General features: G+C 36.4%; 1 protein-coding gene across 1 annotated transcript in view; it reads right to left on the bottom strand.

The window, feature by feature from the left end:
* PLXDC2 (plexin domain containing 2) overlaps positions 1-22,040 on the bottom strand; it is a 432,671-nt gene that overhangs the window by 59,756 nt on the left and 350,875 nt on the right. The window contains exons 10-12 of the mRNA XM_026478971.4: positions 14,606-14,666; positions 8,105-8,255; positions 6,407-6,445 (exon numbers count right to left, since the gene is read on the bottom strand). Coding sequence (XP_026334756.1) covers positions 6,407-6,445; positions 8,105-8,255; positions 14,606-14,666 — 251 coding nt within the window. The remainder of the gene's footprint in view (positions 1-6,406; positions 6,446-8,104; positions 8,256-14,605; positions 14,667-22,040) is intronic.

Consider the following 22,040-nt stretch of genomic DNA (forward strand, 5'->3'; position numbering starts at 1 on the left):
TCAGCACAAACTCCATAAATCCTATCTACAAATCAACATAAAAGGGAAAAATATATTCCAAAGTGATTTGGTTTTTCTTTTCCTATGCTGGACAATGATTTTTTTAAAAATCATTTATTAGATTGAACAATGAAATTGCAATTTTTGTAAGTCAATGGTAAAAAAAAAATCAGCAATTTCATATGATTCAAAGAAATACAGAACATGTAATGGCCTTTACTAAAATAATTTTGCAATAACTAAAATGGACTAATTTTCTATTAATTGCATAACAGACATAACGCTTTAGGGTCCCCTATCCCTGCTGAGCAAGACACATTCTCTACATGGAGACAGAGGTAATTTGTTGTCATCAATTAAAATGTTTTATGGGAGTCATGAGGTATAGGTGAGGCCCAATGCATGGATTCAGAGAAAGATATGTCACTCTTGGGGGCACCTGGGTGGCTTAGTCATTAAGCATCTGCCTTTGGCTCAGGTCATGATCCCAGGGTCCTGGGATCAAGCCCCGCATCGGGCTCCCTGCTCAGCGGGAAGCCTGCTTCTCCCTCTCCCACTCCCCCTGCTTGTGTTCCCTCTCTCGCTGCGTCTCTCTGCCAAATAAACAAAATCTTTAAAAAAAAAAAAAAAAAAAAAGCTATGTCACTCTTGTTTTGGGAACTCTGGCATAAAGAAATCAAGAATTCACTCAACTCCTGATACTCAGAGTGTGGTCTGTGAACTGGTGGTGTCTGTATAATCTGAGAGCTCATAGAAACGCAGCGCCAAGGTTTGGGTTCTATCCTAAAACTACGATAGCAAAAAATGCATTTAACAAGACTCCCTCTTCACCCAGTGATTTTGATGCACCTTAATATTCATGAAGCATTGCTATCAGACCACTTGTTCACAACTCAACCTACATGGGATCACCTGCAGGCTTAAAATATATTGATGCCCAGTCCTAGCTCCAGAGGTTCAGATTTAATTGGTTGGAAGAGCAGTCTGACCACTGGAATTTTTCTAAGCTGGAATAATAAAATTAGATGAGAATAACCAGATGATTCTAACGTACAGAAAAAGTTGAGAAACCCTATTCTGGGTGAAATTTTAGGAGAGACATTCTTAATCCTAGGGGATATTCAAAATCACATTCTTCAGTATAAGACATTTTTATTATTATGGCACACATATACTTAGAATAGAGTTACTGCTACCATGAAAAGTAGCCAAACAGAGCAAAAGATAAAACCAAATGTCAAGATACTTTACAGTTTTTAGAAACAGAAAGTGAAAGATATTCAATAGCCCATCAAAAGGAAATAACAGTTTCCCTTTCCTTACAAGACTGTGATCTATGTGAAAGAAGCAGATGAAAAAAAAATAGCAAGGGAAGGTGGGGGAAAAAATGAAAGATATGTTACTTTGATGACTTATGTATTAAAATCAAAAAACAATTCGACTGAATGATAAATGAAACACTAGACACTTGATCTGTCACTACAGACTAGATAATAAAAATATAACCTTAGAAGTATTCTAGTGAAAAAAACCAAATAATGTTCTAACATTTTATCTTTGGATGAAGAGTTTTGGGATATGTTCAGAAATAAGAAACTAAACACAGCAGAATCAGAATTTAGACCCGCCATTCCATCGTCGCTCATTCAAAGTCTACCTGTATTTGATCCTGGAAATCTACCACTTTGCAGATTTGTACCTCAGAATTAACTTGATCATGTTCTGCAAACTGCTTAATGTAGCTATTCCAGCATCTCTTTGATGGTGACACACCTTCTGACTCAAGAATGCAGCCTTTCAGAAACCAGGTGTAGCGAAACTCATAGCAATAAGAAATGAGAAGCAGAGTGCCACCTGCATAATACATCAGTGCTCTCTGGAGTGCTGTTACTTTAAATATTATTAGTAATTAAGAACTCTTATTCAAAAATGTTTTTAAAAAGACACTTTATCAAAAGGAAGAACATTTGGAGGAACCAAGAGCAAATGCAGTCTTCGTATTTTGATTAATCTCAGTCAACACTTTTTTTTTTTTTGAGAGAGAGGGAGAGAGAGAATATTAATCAGGCTCTACAATCGGTGTGGAGCCCCAACGTGGGGATCCATCTCACAACCCTGAGCTCATGACCTGAGCAGAAATCAACAGTTGGACACTGAACTGACTGAGCCACCCAGGCACCCTCAACACATTTTAAATAACAAAATCAAATCACAAGATTTTAGAGCTTCAAATAATCTTAACATCTGCAGTGTAGTAGAACGGTACAATTCAATTTGCCCAATGAGTTGAATCTGGTTGAAGATTTTACTTCTTAATTAAAAGACCCTGCCATTGATTCAACTTGCAAACCTCTTTTCAGCTCTGGGTATAATCTGATCCAGGTCTCATCTCGAAGACATTTACATTTCTATTTAGGAGGTGTCATTTGGAAGCAACCTAATCAAATGTCAAAGAAGTCATCTAATAGTTGTGCCTACTACAATATATAACTCCTCTAGTTAGCTTCTGCCAGGATTTGAAAACCCGAAGAAGAGGTGATTTTAAATGCTTTAACCCCTACCCACAGAAATACATATATTTAAAAAACACATTCTAGAAACCCCTTCGTGGCAAATTAAACCTGAATTTCTAGAGAAACCAAGAAGGCTAAAAGAGTTTTAAATTAGATTTTGAACATAAACACGGAGTTGCCCTATGGTTTGGAGAACACAAGGCCATGAATTAGACCACTACTCAGTTCCGCAGGACAATCAATGCGTTGTGATTTTCACAGAAAGGATAAAATGGGAACTACAGCATCATTACACGGGAAAAGAAAATTTCATTTCCAAACACTTACAAGTATCGTCAGTTGTTCTAGAAAAGGAGAAATAATATAGTAGGAATAAGTAAAATCCTTTATGGTGGCATTTCCTATTTCAAGTTTGATTTATAAGAGACCTGTACTGTAAGAAAACAGTAATACTGGGAGGTTGTCGGGACTTAGAATCCATATTAAGGAATCTGTATGATTAAATAGAGTCACACCCTAAGTGCGCCACATACTAGCCAGATAATCTAACCTTTCTGTATGGTCATTTCCTCAGCTATAAAATGAGAATAGTAACAGGACCAACTCACAGGGGTGTTGCATGAATTAAATGAGGTAACACATGACAGCATTTAGAATGGTGCCAGAAACATAATAAACATTCGGCACAGACTTCTTTTTTTCTCTTCTTTTTCTCCTCCATCTTCCTCCAACTATTTGGAGATAGTTACACGGAGATAAAATGCTATATTTATATTGGCACTTCTGAGTCTGTATTCCACCATTCACAGTCAGTCAACGCTTACCTCACTAAGGGGGTCTGAACCTAGTAGATACCATTCTCTTTGTTTAGATTTTTTCATGTTCTTGTCTCCAAACTGTTCATAGGTCTTAGAACTTCCATTCAACCCTTATGGCGAATAAAACTTTCCCAACCCCAAAACTAGCCTGAAACTTCCAGAAGCTCTACCTAGTCCTACTCTAAAGGTGGCAGGAAACTCAAATCACCATTGAAGATTCATCAAGAGTGATTTAGCAGACAGTAACTCAGTTTGGGTCCCGTGAATGAGAAGCCCTGTTGTGTGCCTTTGGTGTCCAGCTGCTCAGAAGTATTCTCTACTTTCATATCAAAGATGAAGGAAAATCTCCTGGAAAGTGAATGTATAATCATGTCAGCTGTGGATTCCACTAGAAAATCAACTATTTTAACCCAAAGCGATGCCCCTGAAAAACTCAGAGGCAAGGTAATCCAATATCTAAAGGCAGCATCATTAGCTTCTAGCTACATATTGACTATTTTGAAAAATGTCACCCTCTTTTTCACGAACGTAGAAACCTCTAAATTAAAATGCTTTTAGAAACAGCCAATTAGATGAAATTAAATCAAGAAACAAAATGTGCTAAATTTGTTTGCAACAATACATAGCAATTTACAAAAATTTATTAGGTTGCTTTAAAAAAATTCTCAATAAATCTGAGAAAACATTTACATTAGGCAACCTTTTTCATTATTAGCTCCATCTTGCAAAAATGTTTACCTGGACAGGGAAGAGGAGAACAATCCTGAATTCTGTTTTCAACATGTTTAATCAACTAATCAAGTTAGATTTAAATTGGCAATCCTTCCTGCATCTTCAAATTCCATACGGTAAAAAACAATGAAAGCATGCTATCTTAATGAAGGTGCTATAAAAAGTAATGTGTAATTTCCCTTAAGTACTATTTTGAAGGAACATTTATCTTAATGCTGGTCAGGTTGGTCTGCTCCAACTGTACTTTAGAAAAAGTGCTTTATAAACAACCTTAGACACGAAAAGAGTTCCAGTATATAGACACAAAGTCTTATTGTGATATTTTGGAATTCTGGGGGATTCATGCTGCGTGTTAATAATCTAACTACCTTCTAAAATCCAACAGTCAACTTCTCTAGTATAACAAAAAAGAAAAAAAGGTCTTCCATTTACAGCAGGAATTTACTTCATTTGATTTCTCAGCATCATAAGGTAGTTCTAATGGACTGCACTAAGAAAATCTTCAAAGTTTCCAGATTCCTTGCTGCACTAAACAAAACTAAGGATTTTCCTTGGGATAGTTGGTAATATTCTAGGGAACTATTTCCCAAAGTGTATTTCATAAAACATTAAGTCCACGAGATGCAACTTATAGAAAGGTTTTATGACCAAATCGTAGAGAAATGCCAGCTCCTAATTCTTTATTGCCATCTTGAAACTTCTTGAGAATACGTGCTCCTTGAAAGCAGGGAATTTAGCTAAGTCTTGTTCACTTATCCTGGCCCCAAGCCTGTAACAGTGCCCTGCACTTAGCAGGCATTCAGCAGGAATTAATGAATGAGTAAACAAATGAACATTAAAAGCTTTGAACAGCTCTCTAGCAAAGCCACTTTATTTTTCTTTCATCCAGAGTATCTCATACCTATTTAATCACAGAAATCTTTTGTTTTCCTCTGTTAGCATTACAGAATATTTATTCTAAACATTCAGAATATTAAAAAAAAAAAAAGAGAAAAGAAAGTGTAGAAATGAAACCACTACCCATATTAAGAAATAAATGTAACAAATCCAAAAGAAGTGTGTTGGGAACCCCTCCTCCATTTCATTCTTGTCATACTACCCTCTTTCAAAATAAGGTAACACCAACTTTAAGACTTATGTTCACATGAAACTAAGTAGCATCCTGCTCTGAGAAATTCCGAGCTGGGGGATTGCTAAAGTCCCTTCGAGTGCTAAGATTTTAACTTATTCCTAGCTTGTATATATGTTGCAAATGGTCATCTGTAAAGCAATCCATTCACAGCATTAATACAATAATAAGTAAGGAAAATGAAATCAAACACTATGGCACAGACCCAAGACAATGGATAATTGATGTAATAATGAGTATGTCAGGAGGCTAAGCAGCTTATCTTTCAAATGGATTGATATGAAATTTAAAGATTTATACAGCACATATCTTAACATACAGTCAACTCAAAGTATTTGTTACTTAACCTAGACTGCATAATATAGAAACTATTCTCTTCAATTGGGAAAAGAAAAAAAAATCCTTAACAATGTAGACATTGGATTTTGACTTACTTACAAAAATCAGCTGGGGCTGCAAAAGATCACTGTCAAGGGTGGCCACATTTACATAAAAGAGGCCCCTAAGAAGAGGAGCACCTCCCCTTCTTGAGCTGAATAAACAGATTAAAAAAATCTCTTTTATTAAGATCCAGGCAGAAGCACACAGTTTAATAGAAAAAGAACTATCTGTAAAAACTTAGGCAGAATCTTTCACAGCCTTATTTCGGTAAAACTTTTCTTCCTCAAATTTTCAAGGACCATTATAGATATCTCTAAATTGTCTTAGAAAAATGTGAAGTGTGTAACTACCTAAATGTTTTGTTGCATGTTTAATTTTTGTCCCTTGGTTCACATAAAAGATAAAAAGGCTTATAAAGTATATTTCCATATTGGTCTATTTCTTAATTTTATTTATAGAGAATGTTGAGTAGTCAACTTGGGAAGAAAACCCATTTGAACCCAATACCTACGCCATGTAGATATTCAATATACAATTAAACCAAGGAATGGCATAAAAAAGGAGAGAAAGATGTGTGGATAAATTTTCACCTTAGAACTGGTCATTGGTGTCCTGTAGTTTTATAGGCAAGCATGTAGATTAGAATTTCATTCCATCATTGAAACCCTTTCAATTTTCAAGCCAAACAATAAATTCTTCCCATGTTAAATACCAACAGAGACTGAAATATAACTTCACTTCATATTAGAAGCCCACAAATCCTTCTTATATTTAAATGAATGAAATGAATTAGTATCTAAAAATATTTATAAAAGAAAAATATCAATTCTTACCTCCATTATCTTTTAGATGTAGTGCTATCTTGGTATCATCTGGAAGAGAAATTCAAAGTTACTGTAACAAAAAAAATTTTAATGGTGCATAAATCTGAATACCAGTAATTGTCTACTAATGCCTTAATTAAAACACAAATAGATTTCAAAAATCTTACTCAGTTAATTTCTAGTGCAATGAGAGCAAAGTGCTAGTTTACATAGATAGTACTAAAATTTCTTACTAAGATTGTAAGATCAAAAGTTTAGTAAAGTATTATAAGATTCTTAAGATCTTGAGAAATGTTACACTGTTACACTTTTAACTCAAAATTCACTTATTTTTAATTTTTGAAAATGACTTATTGTAATTAGACTCCATAGTGATGGCCTTTATTATTCATTTAAAAAAATCAAGATCAGGAAATTCTAAATTAATTGGAAAAGTAAAGATTTGTCAATATTTATGAATTTAACTTCAAAAGTTAAATGCTTATCCACTGCTAATAAATATGACCAAAATCATAAATGAAAAGATCTTGCCCATAATGAACAAAAAATGAACATGCCTTTTTAAAAAAAATTAGTGGTTATATTTTATTCTAAAGCATAGGATTCAAATTGAAGTAGTATTTTCATGGGGTAGGATTCAAACTACAAAAATATTTCACAGGCTATAAAACAACCCCAAATAATATGGGTTAAAATACAACATTGGTTTTAAAAGCAATAAAATGTATTTAGCAGTTGTCCTCATCTCATTTTATAATTTTATTCCAGTTAAAATTTTTTAAAGGATTCATTTATTTATTTATTTTAGAGACAGAGCATGAGTGGGGAGAGAGGCAGAGCAAGAGGGAGAGAGAATCTCCAGCAGACTCTACATTGAGCGTAGAGCCTGACTTGGGGCTTGATCCCACGCTCTGAGATCCTGACCTGGGCCGAAATCAAGAGTCAGACACTCAGTCGACTAAGCCACCCAGGCACCCCTTGAGTTAACTTTTAATATCCAATTAAATTTTAGTTAAAAGCAAAAGTTTCAAGTTTTATTTATTATTCAAGTGAAAGCAAGGTTGATGACACAAACAAGTAAGACCATTTCCCCCCCCGAAGCTCACTCTGGCCAACTAGTCTCACATTTCTCCCTAGTGGTACCATTCAGAATACATGGTTGTATTTTGGCTGATATACCTTCTTTCCTCAATGAGTTGTGCCCATGTGTCAATATTCTCTAGTATTTTTGTCTTCCCTGGCAGAGAAAATGTTTTTCAAGACAATTTCTATGACATATACAGTACCCTTCTATAGATTCTGGACCAACATACATTATTGTCTATATTTAGGTAAATATTAGAACTGCATATAAGTAGAATTATCTATCTTCTCTATATGCATTTTGTCTTTCTCACCTGTGACTAATAAAATACTGAATTCAGTTACAATAAAATTTAGCAATATAAAAGGAAGTCTATATTTCTTTTTTAGGGAGTACAAGTAGCCAGGATCATTATAAAAAGCTGTCTTAATAAAAAGCACTGTACATTAAAAGAATCCCAACACATATTTTTATTCCATAATAATTTTGTCTTTTCCTCTTTAGAAATCCTTTAGAAGTCCAGTTTTCCAAAGGATAACTTTTCCTCTAGAGAGCTACCCCCGTTTGTGTCAACACAGTGACTTTCCCTTCCTTCAGAAAAAAAGCAAAAATATCTAGAGTACCTTCTGTGGGCAGGCTGGTGGGCAGCTGGGATGTCACTGCTCTCCTGGTGGTCGTTAGGACCCTGAATTTTGTGGTTGTTGCTTGTACAGTTGTGGTGGTTTGAGAAGAACTTTCCATTGGCTCTGTGTTCTCACACATCTTCTCTTTGGACTAATAAGAGAAACAAATGGGAAAACAATTTAAGAGTGATCGTATATGCATTTTAAAAAATTACATCAAAGAAGTTGGGCTGTGAAGCACAAAGGGCTCTCAGATCAAGATGAGGAACCATTTATTTTTGTATAGGACAATATTTGTAGATTATAGTAATTTACAAAGTATACAAAATAGATGACGATAAACTCGGGTGTAGCGAAGCATTTCCACCTTTAGATATTCAGATTTCATCATTTCTGCAGTTAACTTTTCATATTACTCTCTATCTTCCCCTAAATTCTATATCAATTTACTTAAAAAAGACATGATGTCAAGGGGGAGAAGTTCATACAAGAAGAAAAATGTGTGCAAGAAAGATAAGATTTAAAACATGGTTAGGTATGTGGAGAAAGAATGCATTTCAAACCAATAATGCTAAATTCTAAAAATTTGGTAAATGCTCCATTGTTACTTTATTGTCTCAAAAATAATCCACCACAGGTTGAAAGAATATTTAAAATTTTTGTTTTCTTTTACGAAATATTCAAAACCACCCAAGCAAAAGATTGAATGACCCTCTGGTAATCACTTATTCTATTTCTCCCTAGCACAGCTAGACTGAAGACACCAGGAAAAGATGCATATTTTATTTTTTATTTACAGCCCACAAAAATAAATCCTATGACCTTCACCAGCAACAATCTCCAACACCCAAACTTTTATGGTTTAGAAGCTGGTGTTTCTCCCCACCTCTTTGTTCTTCAAAGGACTCCATCCCTCTGGTAGGTCTTAAGTAGAAGATACTTAAGTCTGCAGCTGGGCGATACTCATCCCACTTTAGAAAATTATTATTAAATAAATTCCTTTCTTAAACTTCTCTTGTCATTAACGAAGAACAATGCACTTATCACGAGTTCAGCAAGAGCTCCTGAGATGACTTCCTTTTTCATTAATGGGATATAATACGGGTTTCTTCCCCACTTCAACTCCTAGCATCTGAGGGGAACAAAGGTAGGTTCCCACATTTTCTCAGCCCGGTGGCATAATGCTCTCCTTGCTGACTCCACGTCAGTTACCTCCCCCACCCCCAGCCCTGCAGCCCGGACCTCATAGGCAGTTGGAGATGCTTTTGCTCTGACATCATAGATCCAGTTGTCTTCTTTTCAGTCTTTCCAAGAATCTTTCCGCTCAGATTCTGCTTCTCCTTTGATGATGCAGAAAGCCCAAGTGCAATGATCTTCTCCCTTCCATTCCCTTTTTCCCCATTACTTCAACCTCTCTTTCCAATTCCTTCAAATATCTTGTCCTGGTTTGTTTGTTTTTCCACAAGGCCTTTTCAGAAAACCCCAATACCATATGGAGTAAAAAAAAACCAACAACACAAAAACAAAAAACCAACCAACCAACCAAACAAAAAACCCTGCCTTTTCCCTGCCCTGCAACAAAGCTAGGAGAAGGTGGAGAACAATCACACAGCCCCCGACTGGGAACTCCGTACGTTCACCTCCCGTGGACTCAGTCGGCCTTCCATGCTGCTTGGCAACACTGACCTGCTTTGCTGATCTCCTCTCCCATCATCCTCCATATCCATTTCAAACCCTCTCCACTGTACTGAAAACTATAATCCCATAATGCCTCTCCCAATCTTACCCCATGGGCTCACCTTTTATTTCTTTGATAAGAGTCATCAGCAAGAACTCTCTACATTTCTTTACAAATCAGCATTGTTGCTTAAATCTGTACAGACCTATCCCTCTTTCTTTCTGTAATCACGGATGAGGCCCAGTATTTGTAGCTATTCTCTAGGCCAAATCAGCCCACTTTTTCAGGTATGGTGAACTTGCTCATTTAATAACATCCTTTCTCTTCAAAATGTTTTCAATCTCAGGTTTTCCATTGTCTTGTTCACATTAGCACTTAAACACCCTCAAGCATGTCTAATCTTATTTTAAACACTCAGTCCTCCTTCTTCTCCACAATGCATCCTGATATTCCCCTACTTTTCCTTCCATTCAGTCATACTTCCAGAGAGATTGGTCTGCCCTGGTCTTCACAGAAATCCCACTTTCCCCTCTTACAAAAATCTTGTGATCTAACACAAGTTAACTGAAATTTCTCATGCTGGTGGTTCTAATTCTCCATATCTCACAGCATGGGGCACAGCTGTCCACTTTCTAGTTTTGGGTTCTGTGACACACCCTTGCACCAATTTTCTGATAGCTTTCTACAATCCTTTATTTCCTTTTTATTTCTGTCTCTCTGCTATGTGTTGGTAGTTCTTATAGATCTTTCTTGACTAATCTTTTTGCTATATGCCTTCTCACTAGCAATTTCCACCACACCCATGATTTCAATTCACATCTTTATGTCGATTTACATAAATCAATACCAACAATACACATCTCTCTCTTGGATTTCTGACCCAAATATTCATCTATTGACTTAACTTATGCATGTGGGTGTCACAGACATCTCAAACTCAGTAAGTCTCAAATGGAACTCACCACATATTATTCTCCTCCTGTGTTTCTATTGTCAAAGTCCAGTATTAGCAAGCACCTTAATGCTTAACTTAACTTCCTGGACTTGTTCTAGTGGTAAAGGCAAATTAAGGACTCTAAATGGGCCTCCTTCTGCAAAACAAGAAGATTCTGGATAAAATATGAATTTTAAAGCATTAGCAGGATTTGCAGGAAGCAAAGAAAAACTCCAAGGGTACCTTTCTACTGTCTCTCCCCCAAAACAAAACAAAGCAAAAGCTGTGTGCTATGGAGTAGGAGTCATATTTAAGCAAGGTAAAAACACAGGATTTGCCCAGAGGGCAAGAAATGTTAAAAATTGATATTGCTCAAGGAGATCAAGTCTTGTGCCTGCAGTAGATGGGGTAAATAAATATAAATCTCTCCTCTCCATATTAAATAGGGACATATGGTATCCCCCAAAACTCGCAGGTTCTCATCATCAAACATTCTTTGGTGGAAAGTATCGTCTATCTAGGTCCTTGGGATTCCCATGGAATAAGATCAAATAAAAGTGCAATTCTAATTAAAGGACATAAAAAGAAACACAAAAAGAAAAAGAACACTGACAAAGTCAGCAAAAGCAACAAGCAACATATTTAAACTACCAAAATCTTTAGATATTGTGATCATCCAACGTAAGATACACAAAAAGTTATATATGAACTATTTAAAGAAATGAAAGGTAAAATTTAAAAATAAACTAGTAACCTAGACTACAAAAATGTCTTGGCAGATTTAATAAAGTGTAAAATTTAAACTTTAGAAGTGAAAAATACACTTTTTGAAATTACTACTTCAATGGATACGCTAAATAGTGGATTAAACAAGATGAAGACAGAATAAACCGGCAAAATGATCAGAAGAAACTCCCCAGGATGCAACACAGAGAAATAAGAAGATGGATGATATAAAAGAGGTCTTTTACGTCCTCATTTCCATTCAGCCACCTACCTACTGACCCTTCCCCTACCCCCTCTGTGGTCACCACTACCCTACCCACTGATTCAAGGTGGATCATCAGCATTGTTGGCCTGGCTTATTAACTATAGTCAACTTATTGACTTCTTGCCTCATAACCTATTATTCACCCAGAGCCAGGGTGATTCTTCCAAAAAGCCCTGATTAAAATCCTTTCCCTTGCCTTTTATTTTTTTTTAATTGAGGTATAATATATATACATAGCAGTGTATTAGTTTTAGGTGTATGACATAATGATTTGACAATTCTATACATTGCAAAGTAATCACCACAATAAGTCTACTTCACATCCGTCACCATACATAATGGCAAAAAGATATTTTTGGTTGTGGTGAGAATTTTTAAAATTTACTCTCAGCAACTCTCAAAAACGCAACATAATATTATTAACTACAGTCACCATGCTGTACATTACATCCTCAGGACTTATTTACGTTATAACTGGAAGTTTGTCCCTTTTGAGCCCCTTCTGCAATTTCACTTACCCCAACCACCCATCTGTTCTCTATCCATGAATTTGGGTTTGTTTGTTTGTTTGGTTTTGGTTTTGCTTAGATTCCACATATAAGTGCGATCATACAGTATTTGTCTTTCTGTCTGACTTACTTAGCATAATGCCCTCAAGACCCATCCATATTGTGACAAATGGCAAGAATTCTTTCTTTTCATGGCTAAATAGTGTTCTACTGTGTGTGTGTGTGTGTGTGTGTGTGTGTGTGTGTATGTACATATACACATTTTCTTTATCCATTCATCCATCAGTGGAATCTAGGTTATTTCCTTATCTTGGCTATTGTGAATAATGCTGCAGTGAACATGGGGGTGCTGTAATCTTTTTGAGTGCGTGTTTCATTTTCTTTGGCTAAATACCTGGGAGTGAACCTACTGGATCATATGGTAGTTCCACTATCTCCTCCCCAAGCAAACCTCCCCTTATGCTACTTGACGAGACCACGTCCTCATCGTGACTCTCTTGCCATGTCCTTCTCTAAACTCAGTCCTTTGTTCAGTGGTCTATCTACCTGCTCGACACACTTCTATTTTTACATTATTGGTGCTTAGAATAGTACACAGTAAGTGCTCATATTAGGATTGGCACTTATGGAGTAAATTCATCTCACAGGATCAGAAAGAAAATTTAACTGTAGTTTTAGGCACAGAAGATGGACTGCAGTTGGTGACATTATTGTAATAGAAGGACAGAACTCACCACAAAGCCACAAATATTGATCATTTAATTACATAATTAAAAGGAAACACTGAATATTGAAGATACTTGACTCTGAGCTCCTTGGGAATAGGGGATAATTTTATTTTCTTTTCCCTTTCTTTCTTTCTTTCTTTCTTCCTTCCTTCCTTCCTTCCTTCCTTCCTTCCTTCCTTCCTTCCTTCCTTCCTTCCTTCCTTTCTTCCTTTTCTTTTTTTTTGTATTTTCAGTGCTCAGCACATTTCACAGAACATGGTAAACTCTCCACAGATAAATTTAGGAGGGTTTAAAATATGATGGCTTCTTCTCTATTCCCTCGGTTCATGGTGGGCAAGAAAATTAAGATGCCTGAATTACACTCTTGATCTTTACACAACTATAGCTATTCAATTTCAACATTTTCATGGAAGTAAATGTGATTACACGAAAGAAACATCAATCTGAAAACACCACCGCGGCTCCGGCAATATTTTCATTTTGAACGATGTTGTTCCGTAAGTGACGTGGAACAGATTAGTGTATTTCACTATAATCCCCCAAATGAATGTCAAAAAGTTGATTAAAGCTGCACTGGCAATTCTGCACTTAAAATTCAATATATTCTCAAAGATGTTTTTCTCAAGATATTTATAGGACATCATAGATAAAAACTTAATTCTTAAAAAAAGGTTCTAATAACCATTGGTCTCCCAGTAGTTTTAAAGAGAGCACTTTGACATGATTTGCTTTTCCTGAATGAGAAAACTTGTATAATTGTTAATAGCTCTCGTTCAAAATTCATACCCTAAAACTTAACACAGGCAGCAAAAAAAAATACTTTTCCTTGTGAACCTAATAAGATATCTTTATGGGACCTGAAATGACAGTGTAAATGCAATTCGCTAGGAAATTTCAAGCAGGATAAAATTGCTCCCTCGATTGCATATTCTTGCTTAAACCACTTATTGCATCATTGTCTCCATCACGTTTGTCTCGGGGTTACTATTTCCATGTTACACCATTTCTAACTGATTTTTTTTTTAAGATTTTATTTATTTATTCGACAGAGATAGAGACAGCCAGCGAGAGAGGGAACACAAGCAGGGGGAGTGGGAGAGGAAGAAGCAGGCTCATAGCGGAAGAGCCTGATGTGGGGCTCGATCCCATAACACCGGGATCACGCCCTGACGCTTAACCGCTGTGCCACCCAGCCACCCCTCTAACTGATTTTACACCATGTTGCTGCAATTAGTCTTTTCCTCCGTATCTCTGGTTTTTGTTACTTGAGCAAAAAAGATGAACAATGGCTTCCAAGATCTTAGAAAAGCAGCAAGAGTTTAAGAGAAATGCCTTTTGCTTATAAGATTTGGATTCTGGTTCTATTTCCTAGCCACACACCTAACTCTGCTACCCTTGCTGTCCCTCTCCCCACCACCTCCCCTTGCCCCTCCCTCCTTTCCTCTTGGTAATACGGGGGCAATAACAGCTCCCAAGTCCAAGGAAGGCTATGAGAATAAACCGAGATAGTACATGTAAAGAGTTAAGCCCAATGTGTGGTGCATACTAAGGGCTCAATAATTGCCGGGTATTTTTGTTAAATCAGATGCCATTTTCATTAAGATGTAGCAACTCTATGATAGCTTGGTCCCAGGAATTTTGTCATGAGAAAGCACACGTACCTCTTCGGGGCATCCGCTGTCCACCCAGTCCTGCCGATGGCGATCAAATCCACTGGAGCATCTTCAAAGAGGACACGTCGCAGTTCAGAAAAGAAAGTAATGGGGTGCAGAGTGGGGAAGGGGGAGGAAATGAAAAGAAAAAGATTGGTAAGTAGTTAATTCTCAGATTTTCGGTTTAGCACAACATGAACTTTCTTTTATAGAACTGTTAACTGCAGCAGCGGTGAAATATTTACAGTGTGGTGAGGAACAGCTCACTCCCTAGGTAGGCATGCTGTTAGGATCACTCATGGCAACAAATTACTCCACCGATGCCCACTGCACGGTGCAGAACACCTGGGTCCCCAAGCAAAGGTAAGGCCAATTGTTATTCTATGAAGTTGGTTTTCTTTTTACTCCTATATTTTTTCTTCCTCATCAAAACAAATGGATATAGACAAATTTTTTGCAGGTATCATTTTTTTAGGATTTGGATTAGGATTAGGATTTGTTTTCCTTAATTTTTTTTTTTTTTTTAAATTTAAGACCCATAGTCACTCAAACTCTCTACTGTGCAGTAAAAGGTTAACTCGGCAGGTTTGGGGTGTTCAAACCCTCACATTCTAAAGAAAGAACTGGCCCTTGTCTGGCTCTTGGGAGATAACCTGCAAGCCCTTGGGATATCTCACCTACTAAGAGTGGCTTTGTATATCTTGGGTGTTGGGCTATGCAAGATAGTTTTTGCTAACAATATGCTTTATGCTGAATGGCTGTTTTTATTCACCTGGATGCTGGGGCCATGCTGTATCAGTCTGACCTCTCGGAGGAGCTGGGGACTAGAGATGAGAATTGTCATAGAGAAATTCATACCTATCTGACTGCCCCTCAGTAAAAACCCTGGACTCCAAAGACACCAAAGCGTGGGTGGACTTCCTTGGGTGGCAACACTTGGTGTGTGTTTTCTCAAATTGCTGCTGGGGAACTTAAGTGCTGTCTGTACAACTCTACTGGGAGAGTTGTGCCTGGTCTGTTGTGGACTCTACCCTATGTATTTTTCACCTTTACTGATGTTAATCTGTATGCTTTTGCTGTAACAAATGGCAACCTTGCGTATAACAACGTTTTTGGAGTTCTGTGAGTCCTTCTAGATAATCAGTGAGCCCGAATGTGTGCTTGTGAACCCCTAACATCAGTATGCTTCGGTCATCTCTAAATGGTCTAATTCAGCAAGCACTGCGTTAATAAGATTATGTTCAGTCCTCCTCTCTTCCTTGATTGGAATAATTTTCTGCCCTCCTTATCTAACCAGCTATAGAGCATTTATATTTTTAAGACCCAGAAATTACTACCTGGAGTCCATTCTGATAAAGCTTCATAATTGCTCTGATCACATCTTATTTTACTATTTAACTTTTCCCCTTTAGCTAACTTCATGTGCTTATGTCTTATTTACCAAACTGGACTGGTATCATATAAAATCATACCTAGTATATCTAACACATAATTTCTTTTTCATATTAGAAATTCAAAACATTTTTGTCAGTTTGTTAAAATTAAGGATTTACATAACCTCTGAGTTTTAATATCTAAGTATATATTTAAATATAATATATGAATCCATATTGATGAATACTAATATAAATACCTATACATTTTTCAAAATTAACAGAGGTCACTCAACTTTTGTCTTATATTTTCTTATAGTACTACTTCGCAACTTTTTTTTCACTTGTTTTGCAATGAGTCTACATGATGACTTTTTCTAAGAACCCTTGCCAGAGATTATGTACCATGGCATGGATGAGCATAATTTAATTCAAGTGGAATGTGAAAACATCTCTACTGTCAACAGAGAAGACCGTATCTATCATTTTGCCCAGACATGATCCATTAGAGCTCTGCTATTTTATGCCTACCATCTGTGTTGGATAAACTTAAGTGTGGGATAAACATCAGTGTGTGATCTGGCATCCCAAGTTTGAGAATCCCCAGTTGGTCAAAGCCATCTCTGGTTACCCAAAGAGATTCTAACATTTGGAGCCTGTTTAATTCCAGATAGATGGCTGTTCCCTCTTCTTCTTTCAAGTTTGTTTAAATATTGAAAGATGTATTGACATTCCCTTTTGCAGTGGGGATATATCGATTTTCTTAAAAAATGTATTTTGGGAGTCACCTAATCACAAGTCATTTTGAGAGCTACAAGTAAATAAACAGAAAAGATAATTTTTAAAATGCACTTTGTCTTCACTTACTCTATTCCAGATGTATTCAAAGCCAGTGGGAATGAATAGCTTTTATATTTTAACGAGACAGTATCGTATCTTAAATTTATGGGTCAGCCAAAATTTCATCTTAAGTAATTAGCCCTTTACATTGTTAAATTAATCCCAGGAAAAGTACAGAAACAGTGCGTTTTGCTTGATTTATCAAATAAGCCCCCAGTTACATTGTGTGAAGTTAGGTGCCACTGAAAATATGTGATTCGATTAAGTAATTCATTCATTTTAGTCACAACTGATTCCCTATTAACTGATCTGTAGTTTACTAATTGCTAGGGTATGAAGGATTAAGAATGGCAAAACATGAAAACATTTGATTTGAAAACTCATGCATTTTTGTAACTTACAGTGCATTAGAAAATTAATACAACTGGACACTGAATTTTTAGTCTTTTTTCTAACCTAGTAATCTATATTGCATCTGAAAGCAATTATAAACAAAAGGGTGTGTGTTCTTTTGTGTTACAAGTCCCTAAGAAAAATCACCTTTTTATTATCTCTGAATTCTAAAAAAAGCCAAATATCCCTTTCAGAACACTTGCCTCTCTCCACTGAGCTGCTGCATTGTTTTTTCTAAAACCCAATGATATTAGCCATATCATGCTTCAGCATATTGATTTCCTGACATTCTTAACACTGGTAGCAAAGGGCTCTCTCCTACACTGGAATCACCTAGTATTCCTGTTGAAAGCAAATTCATGAATGTAGCAGAATAAGATTCTCTGGCAGTTTGGGTCCAGCAATTTTCATCGTAAACAAGGCACCGCAGGTGATTCTTACCACACTGAATTCTAACATGACTGATTTCCTGCATGAAATGTCGACACTGGCAGGCCCCTTCCCACCCCTCCTGTCCATCCTCTATGACCTGTTCTCATGCCCCTTAGCGCCCCTGCCTGAATGTGCTGTGCTCTTTCATCTGTGCCTTTGAACATGCTATTACTTATGTCTGGAATACCTTCTTTGTCTCTAGTTAGTAAATCCAATTCAACTCCAGCCTGTCTCTTCTAAGAAGCACCTCCTTTTTTCTCACTAAGAGTCAGCAACCCCTTCTCAGTGTGCCTCCCCCCCCCCCAAATCAAGTGCTAGCATCTATTATTACACTCCGATTGGTTGCTTTTAGCTTATTTTAGACTTGGGAGTACACGGTTCAAAGGGGGGTTGGAGTCCAACTGCTAGAGTTGGAATTTTGGCTTGGGAACAAAACAGGAATGAGATCTTAGGCAAGTTATTTTTTTCTATCTAAGCTTGTTTCCTCATCTGTAAAACGAAGCGGGGGAGGTTATGTAAGGATTAAAATAGTGTTTGGTACGTAGTCGACATTGAGTAAATATCAGCTGTTTTTAATACCACTATATGTTTTTGTAGTATATGTGTAGCAAGGTCAACAATTGTTGAAAATGAGTGAGTGAGATTTTCATTTTAGAGACAGCATTTTGGAAAATATTTAGGAATTAATTCTGTGTACCATATTAATGTGAAATGTGTTCTATACTTAAAGTCCTTTATCATCACATTTGGGAATTAGTCTTATAGAAACTTAGGAGAGAAAAATCTGAGTTGCCTGCAAACATGGGTCAAATCTTTATGCAATATTTATAAACACGTAGAGATAACGTGGTTTTGTAAATATTCCTCAAAAATTGATTTCAATAAAGTCTGAACTCCTAAACACGATAGGTTTCCAATTCTTTTAATTTCAAGTTATTCTCTTCATCTCAGCATTACCTATTTCCAAAACAAATTGATAGAGAGCTGTACTTCAAATTAATTGCACTATTCTCCACTCAGTTTCAACGGGGTGTTGATTTCAAAGCCCCCAGGAGCCATGTTAAGTGAATCCCATTCAATAAGGCAGCCTAGAAAACAAATAATACTCTCCTGGCTTGCAGCATCTATCCCATCCAGAGATTAAAGCATGAATTTCGTCTCTTCTCTAACTTATCTCAGTTCTGTAGAAAGGGTTTCAGAAATACGACTTATTTTGCAAGGGTAATATATTCAGGTGAAAGAAGTAGAGTAAGTGTTAAAATACATACATAAGGGTTAAACATTAGTGCATCTCTTACTGCCCAATTAAACACATGCCATTTCACCATTGAGATGACACATCTGCAAAAGAGAATTTAGGAAAGAAACTTCACAGAATCTTAACACTTGGTTAGGAATTAGTTTCTAGATCAGGAGTCAGCAAATGTTTTCCGAAAAAGGACCAGGCAGTAAATATTTTAGGCTTTGCAGGCTACACAGTTTCTGTTCTACCTACTCACCTCTGCCACTAGAGCTCAAAAGCAGCCACAGATTCTTAAGAAATGGGTGTGGCTGTATTCCAATACAACTTTATCTACAAAAACAGGAAGTGGGTCAAATCTGGTCCACTTCCTGCAGTTTGCTGGCCTCTGTTCTAGATTATTATATAAAAAATAAAGATCGGTAAAATTCTGAAGACTAGGGCAAATACCTCATCAAGGTGTCTCATGATTTAAATGGTCCTTGTAGCCTTATGTGTATTTAACAGGGTGTGTTATCTTAATGGAAAAATCAATTGTTCATTTAGTAGATTTTCTTGTCACAGTCTGCAAAAGTATGAAAAATGATCCTGCAGCATCAAAGAAATGGAAAGATGCTTTAAAAAGAAACAGAAGTATTTTAGATGAGAAACAAGTATAATGATATATAATGATAACCAACCACGATTATAACTAATACATTTTATCATTGGGTAAAATAGGTGATAGGTAGTATGAAACTATAAGATATGAGGAAATTATTTTGTCCTGAAATACTAAAAATTTTAATTGTAAAAATGTTCATAAAATTTAAAATGTTGATTATAATAATTTTTCTCAATAAAAAATTAGTAAAACAATTCTATCTTATTTCCCATTTGGACATTCCTGTTGTTCCCAATTGGCCTCAGGCATGAGATGGATGATTTCACTTCTAAAACCATTGCTTCTAAAGTTCAGAAACTTGATCTTAAAATTTTCCAGAATTTTCATGCCTGAACCACTCATTACATAGAGCTCTAGGAATGACAGATGAACCTAAGTACACAGTAATGTATTACGGAGACAACATTGTAGGACAAACTGTGAAATTTTACATCAGCCTAATATGCAAGAATGTGAAGTTCTTTTCTTTCTCCCTTTCTTTCTTTCTTTCTTTCTTTCTTTCTTTCTTTCTTTCTTTCTTTCTTTCTTTCTTTCTTTCTTTCTTTCTTTCTTTCCTTCCTTCCTTCCTTCCTTCCTTCCTTCCTTCCTTCCTTCCTTCCTTTTTTGTAGGCTCCATGTCCAGTGTGGAGTCCAATGCAGGGCTTGAACTCACAACGCTGAGATAGAAAACTGAGCTGAAATCAAGAGTCAGACACCCAACTGATTGAGCCACCCAGGCGCCCCGAATTTGTTGTCTCTATTTTTTTTTTTTTAAAGATTTTATTTACTTACTCGACAGAGAGAGAGACAGCCAGCGAGAGAGGGAACACAAGCAGGGGAAGTGGGAGAGGAAGAAACAGGCTCATAGCGGAAGAGCCTGATGTGGGGCTCTATCCCAGAACGCCGGGATCACGCCCTGAGCCGAAGGCAGACGCTTAACCGCTGTGCCACCCAGGCGCCCCCGAATTTGTTGTCTCTTAATAAAAGCTCTTGATGTTAGTTGCAGCTCAGAATCATAATCCAATGCCAATAAGAATAGTTATTTGCAACATGCAGGAACTTTGTTTTGTAGATGAGTTTCAGATGGAAAACTGGGTTCAAGTATCTGATATCTGATATCCAGAATCTTGTCTTTTATACATATGGCGGAGAAGGTGTTATCTCAGTGCTAAAATATCATTAATTTTATTTCCCACTCAGACTTTATTTAATATACATTTGCTTACACCGATGTATTAATCAAATTGAATCATAACATGTGACAGCTTGCTTTTCTACAGTCAATGGTATAGCCTGGGCACTTTTCCATGTCCATAAATATCTCTTGAGAGTTAATTTTTAATGACAGCATATACTCCATTATATGGCTTTATAAAAAATTGACTCAACCTATGTATGAGAATACCCATGTCATTTTAAACCTTATAAAAATATTTATCATCATCCCTTTTGCAATGTGATGGATTAAAACTGATATATCTTACTTTAATGAACATTTCTTCTATTACAGGTCAGGATAAACTTTTAAAACATGTTTATTGACTTTTTATTTCTACATTTTTAAATACCGTATTCATTTATTTTCCCTATTTTATTTGGTTGGTTTTTTTTTTTTTTACAGGATTTCTATGAACTAAGAGCACAAAATTCTGTTAAATATATCCCCTGTCTATAATTTGCCATTCTTTTCTAAATATGATTTTTTGGGTCATACAACAGTTTATATTTTTACATTGTGGTGTTTGTTTTTCATACTTTCCTTGCAAGATTTCTTTCTCTGCTTTTTTGCTCAGAAAGGCCTCTACTACTTAGGCATTAATGTTGGCACTACATTTGCCATACTATCTTCTAGTTAGTCCATTATCGCCTTCTTTATTTTACTTCTCTAATCTACTCTACATTTATTTTTGTATATGGTGTGAAGAACAAATCTAAATATACAAATTTTATTAAAACAGCTGGCTGAGAGTCCCAGGATCATTTGTTGAATAGATCTTTTTAAAAATTTTTTATTTTAAGATTTAGTAAATAGCTAAGACTCATAACAACCCTCATTAGAGATACAAAGTTAACATTCATTATGATTTTGGAAGGTTGAAAAGTAATGATTTTACTACCAAAATGACAAAGTCAGCAAAAACCCAAAGGATATCTTAGGGTTAAACGTTTAGACGGAAATGGGTAAACTTTTTGAATGGGGTGGAAACTGAAGGCGGTATACCGAAACCATTAAAGTTGAGGGATCCCTCTTTTTAAAACCCTGGGATTGCTACATATTACCACACGAAGCCAGGCATCTATGGTCATAGAGCGTCTGTCAACATAGTTTCAGAAGTAATCTGCTCGAGGATTTGAAGAGGAGAGTAGCTGTTGGGGTTTCCTTGGTGCTTTCCCTTCTGTGAGATCTAACCCACACTGCCTTCTGAAGGAAGTGCCAGGATGGAGGATTATTCTTCTCCCAAGTGCACCCCTCAGTCAAGGTTACAAGCACCTAGGCTGAGGACACAACATTTGTTACCCAAT

This window comes from Ursus arctos, unplaced genomic scaffold, assembly GCF_023065955.2.
Source record: "Ursus arctos isolate Adak ecotype North America unplaced genomic scaffold, UrsArc2.0 scaffold_30, whole genome shotgun sequence".
Lineage (NCBI taxonomy): Eukaryota > Metazoa > Chordata > Mammalia > Carnivora > Ursidae > Ursus > Ursus arctos.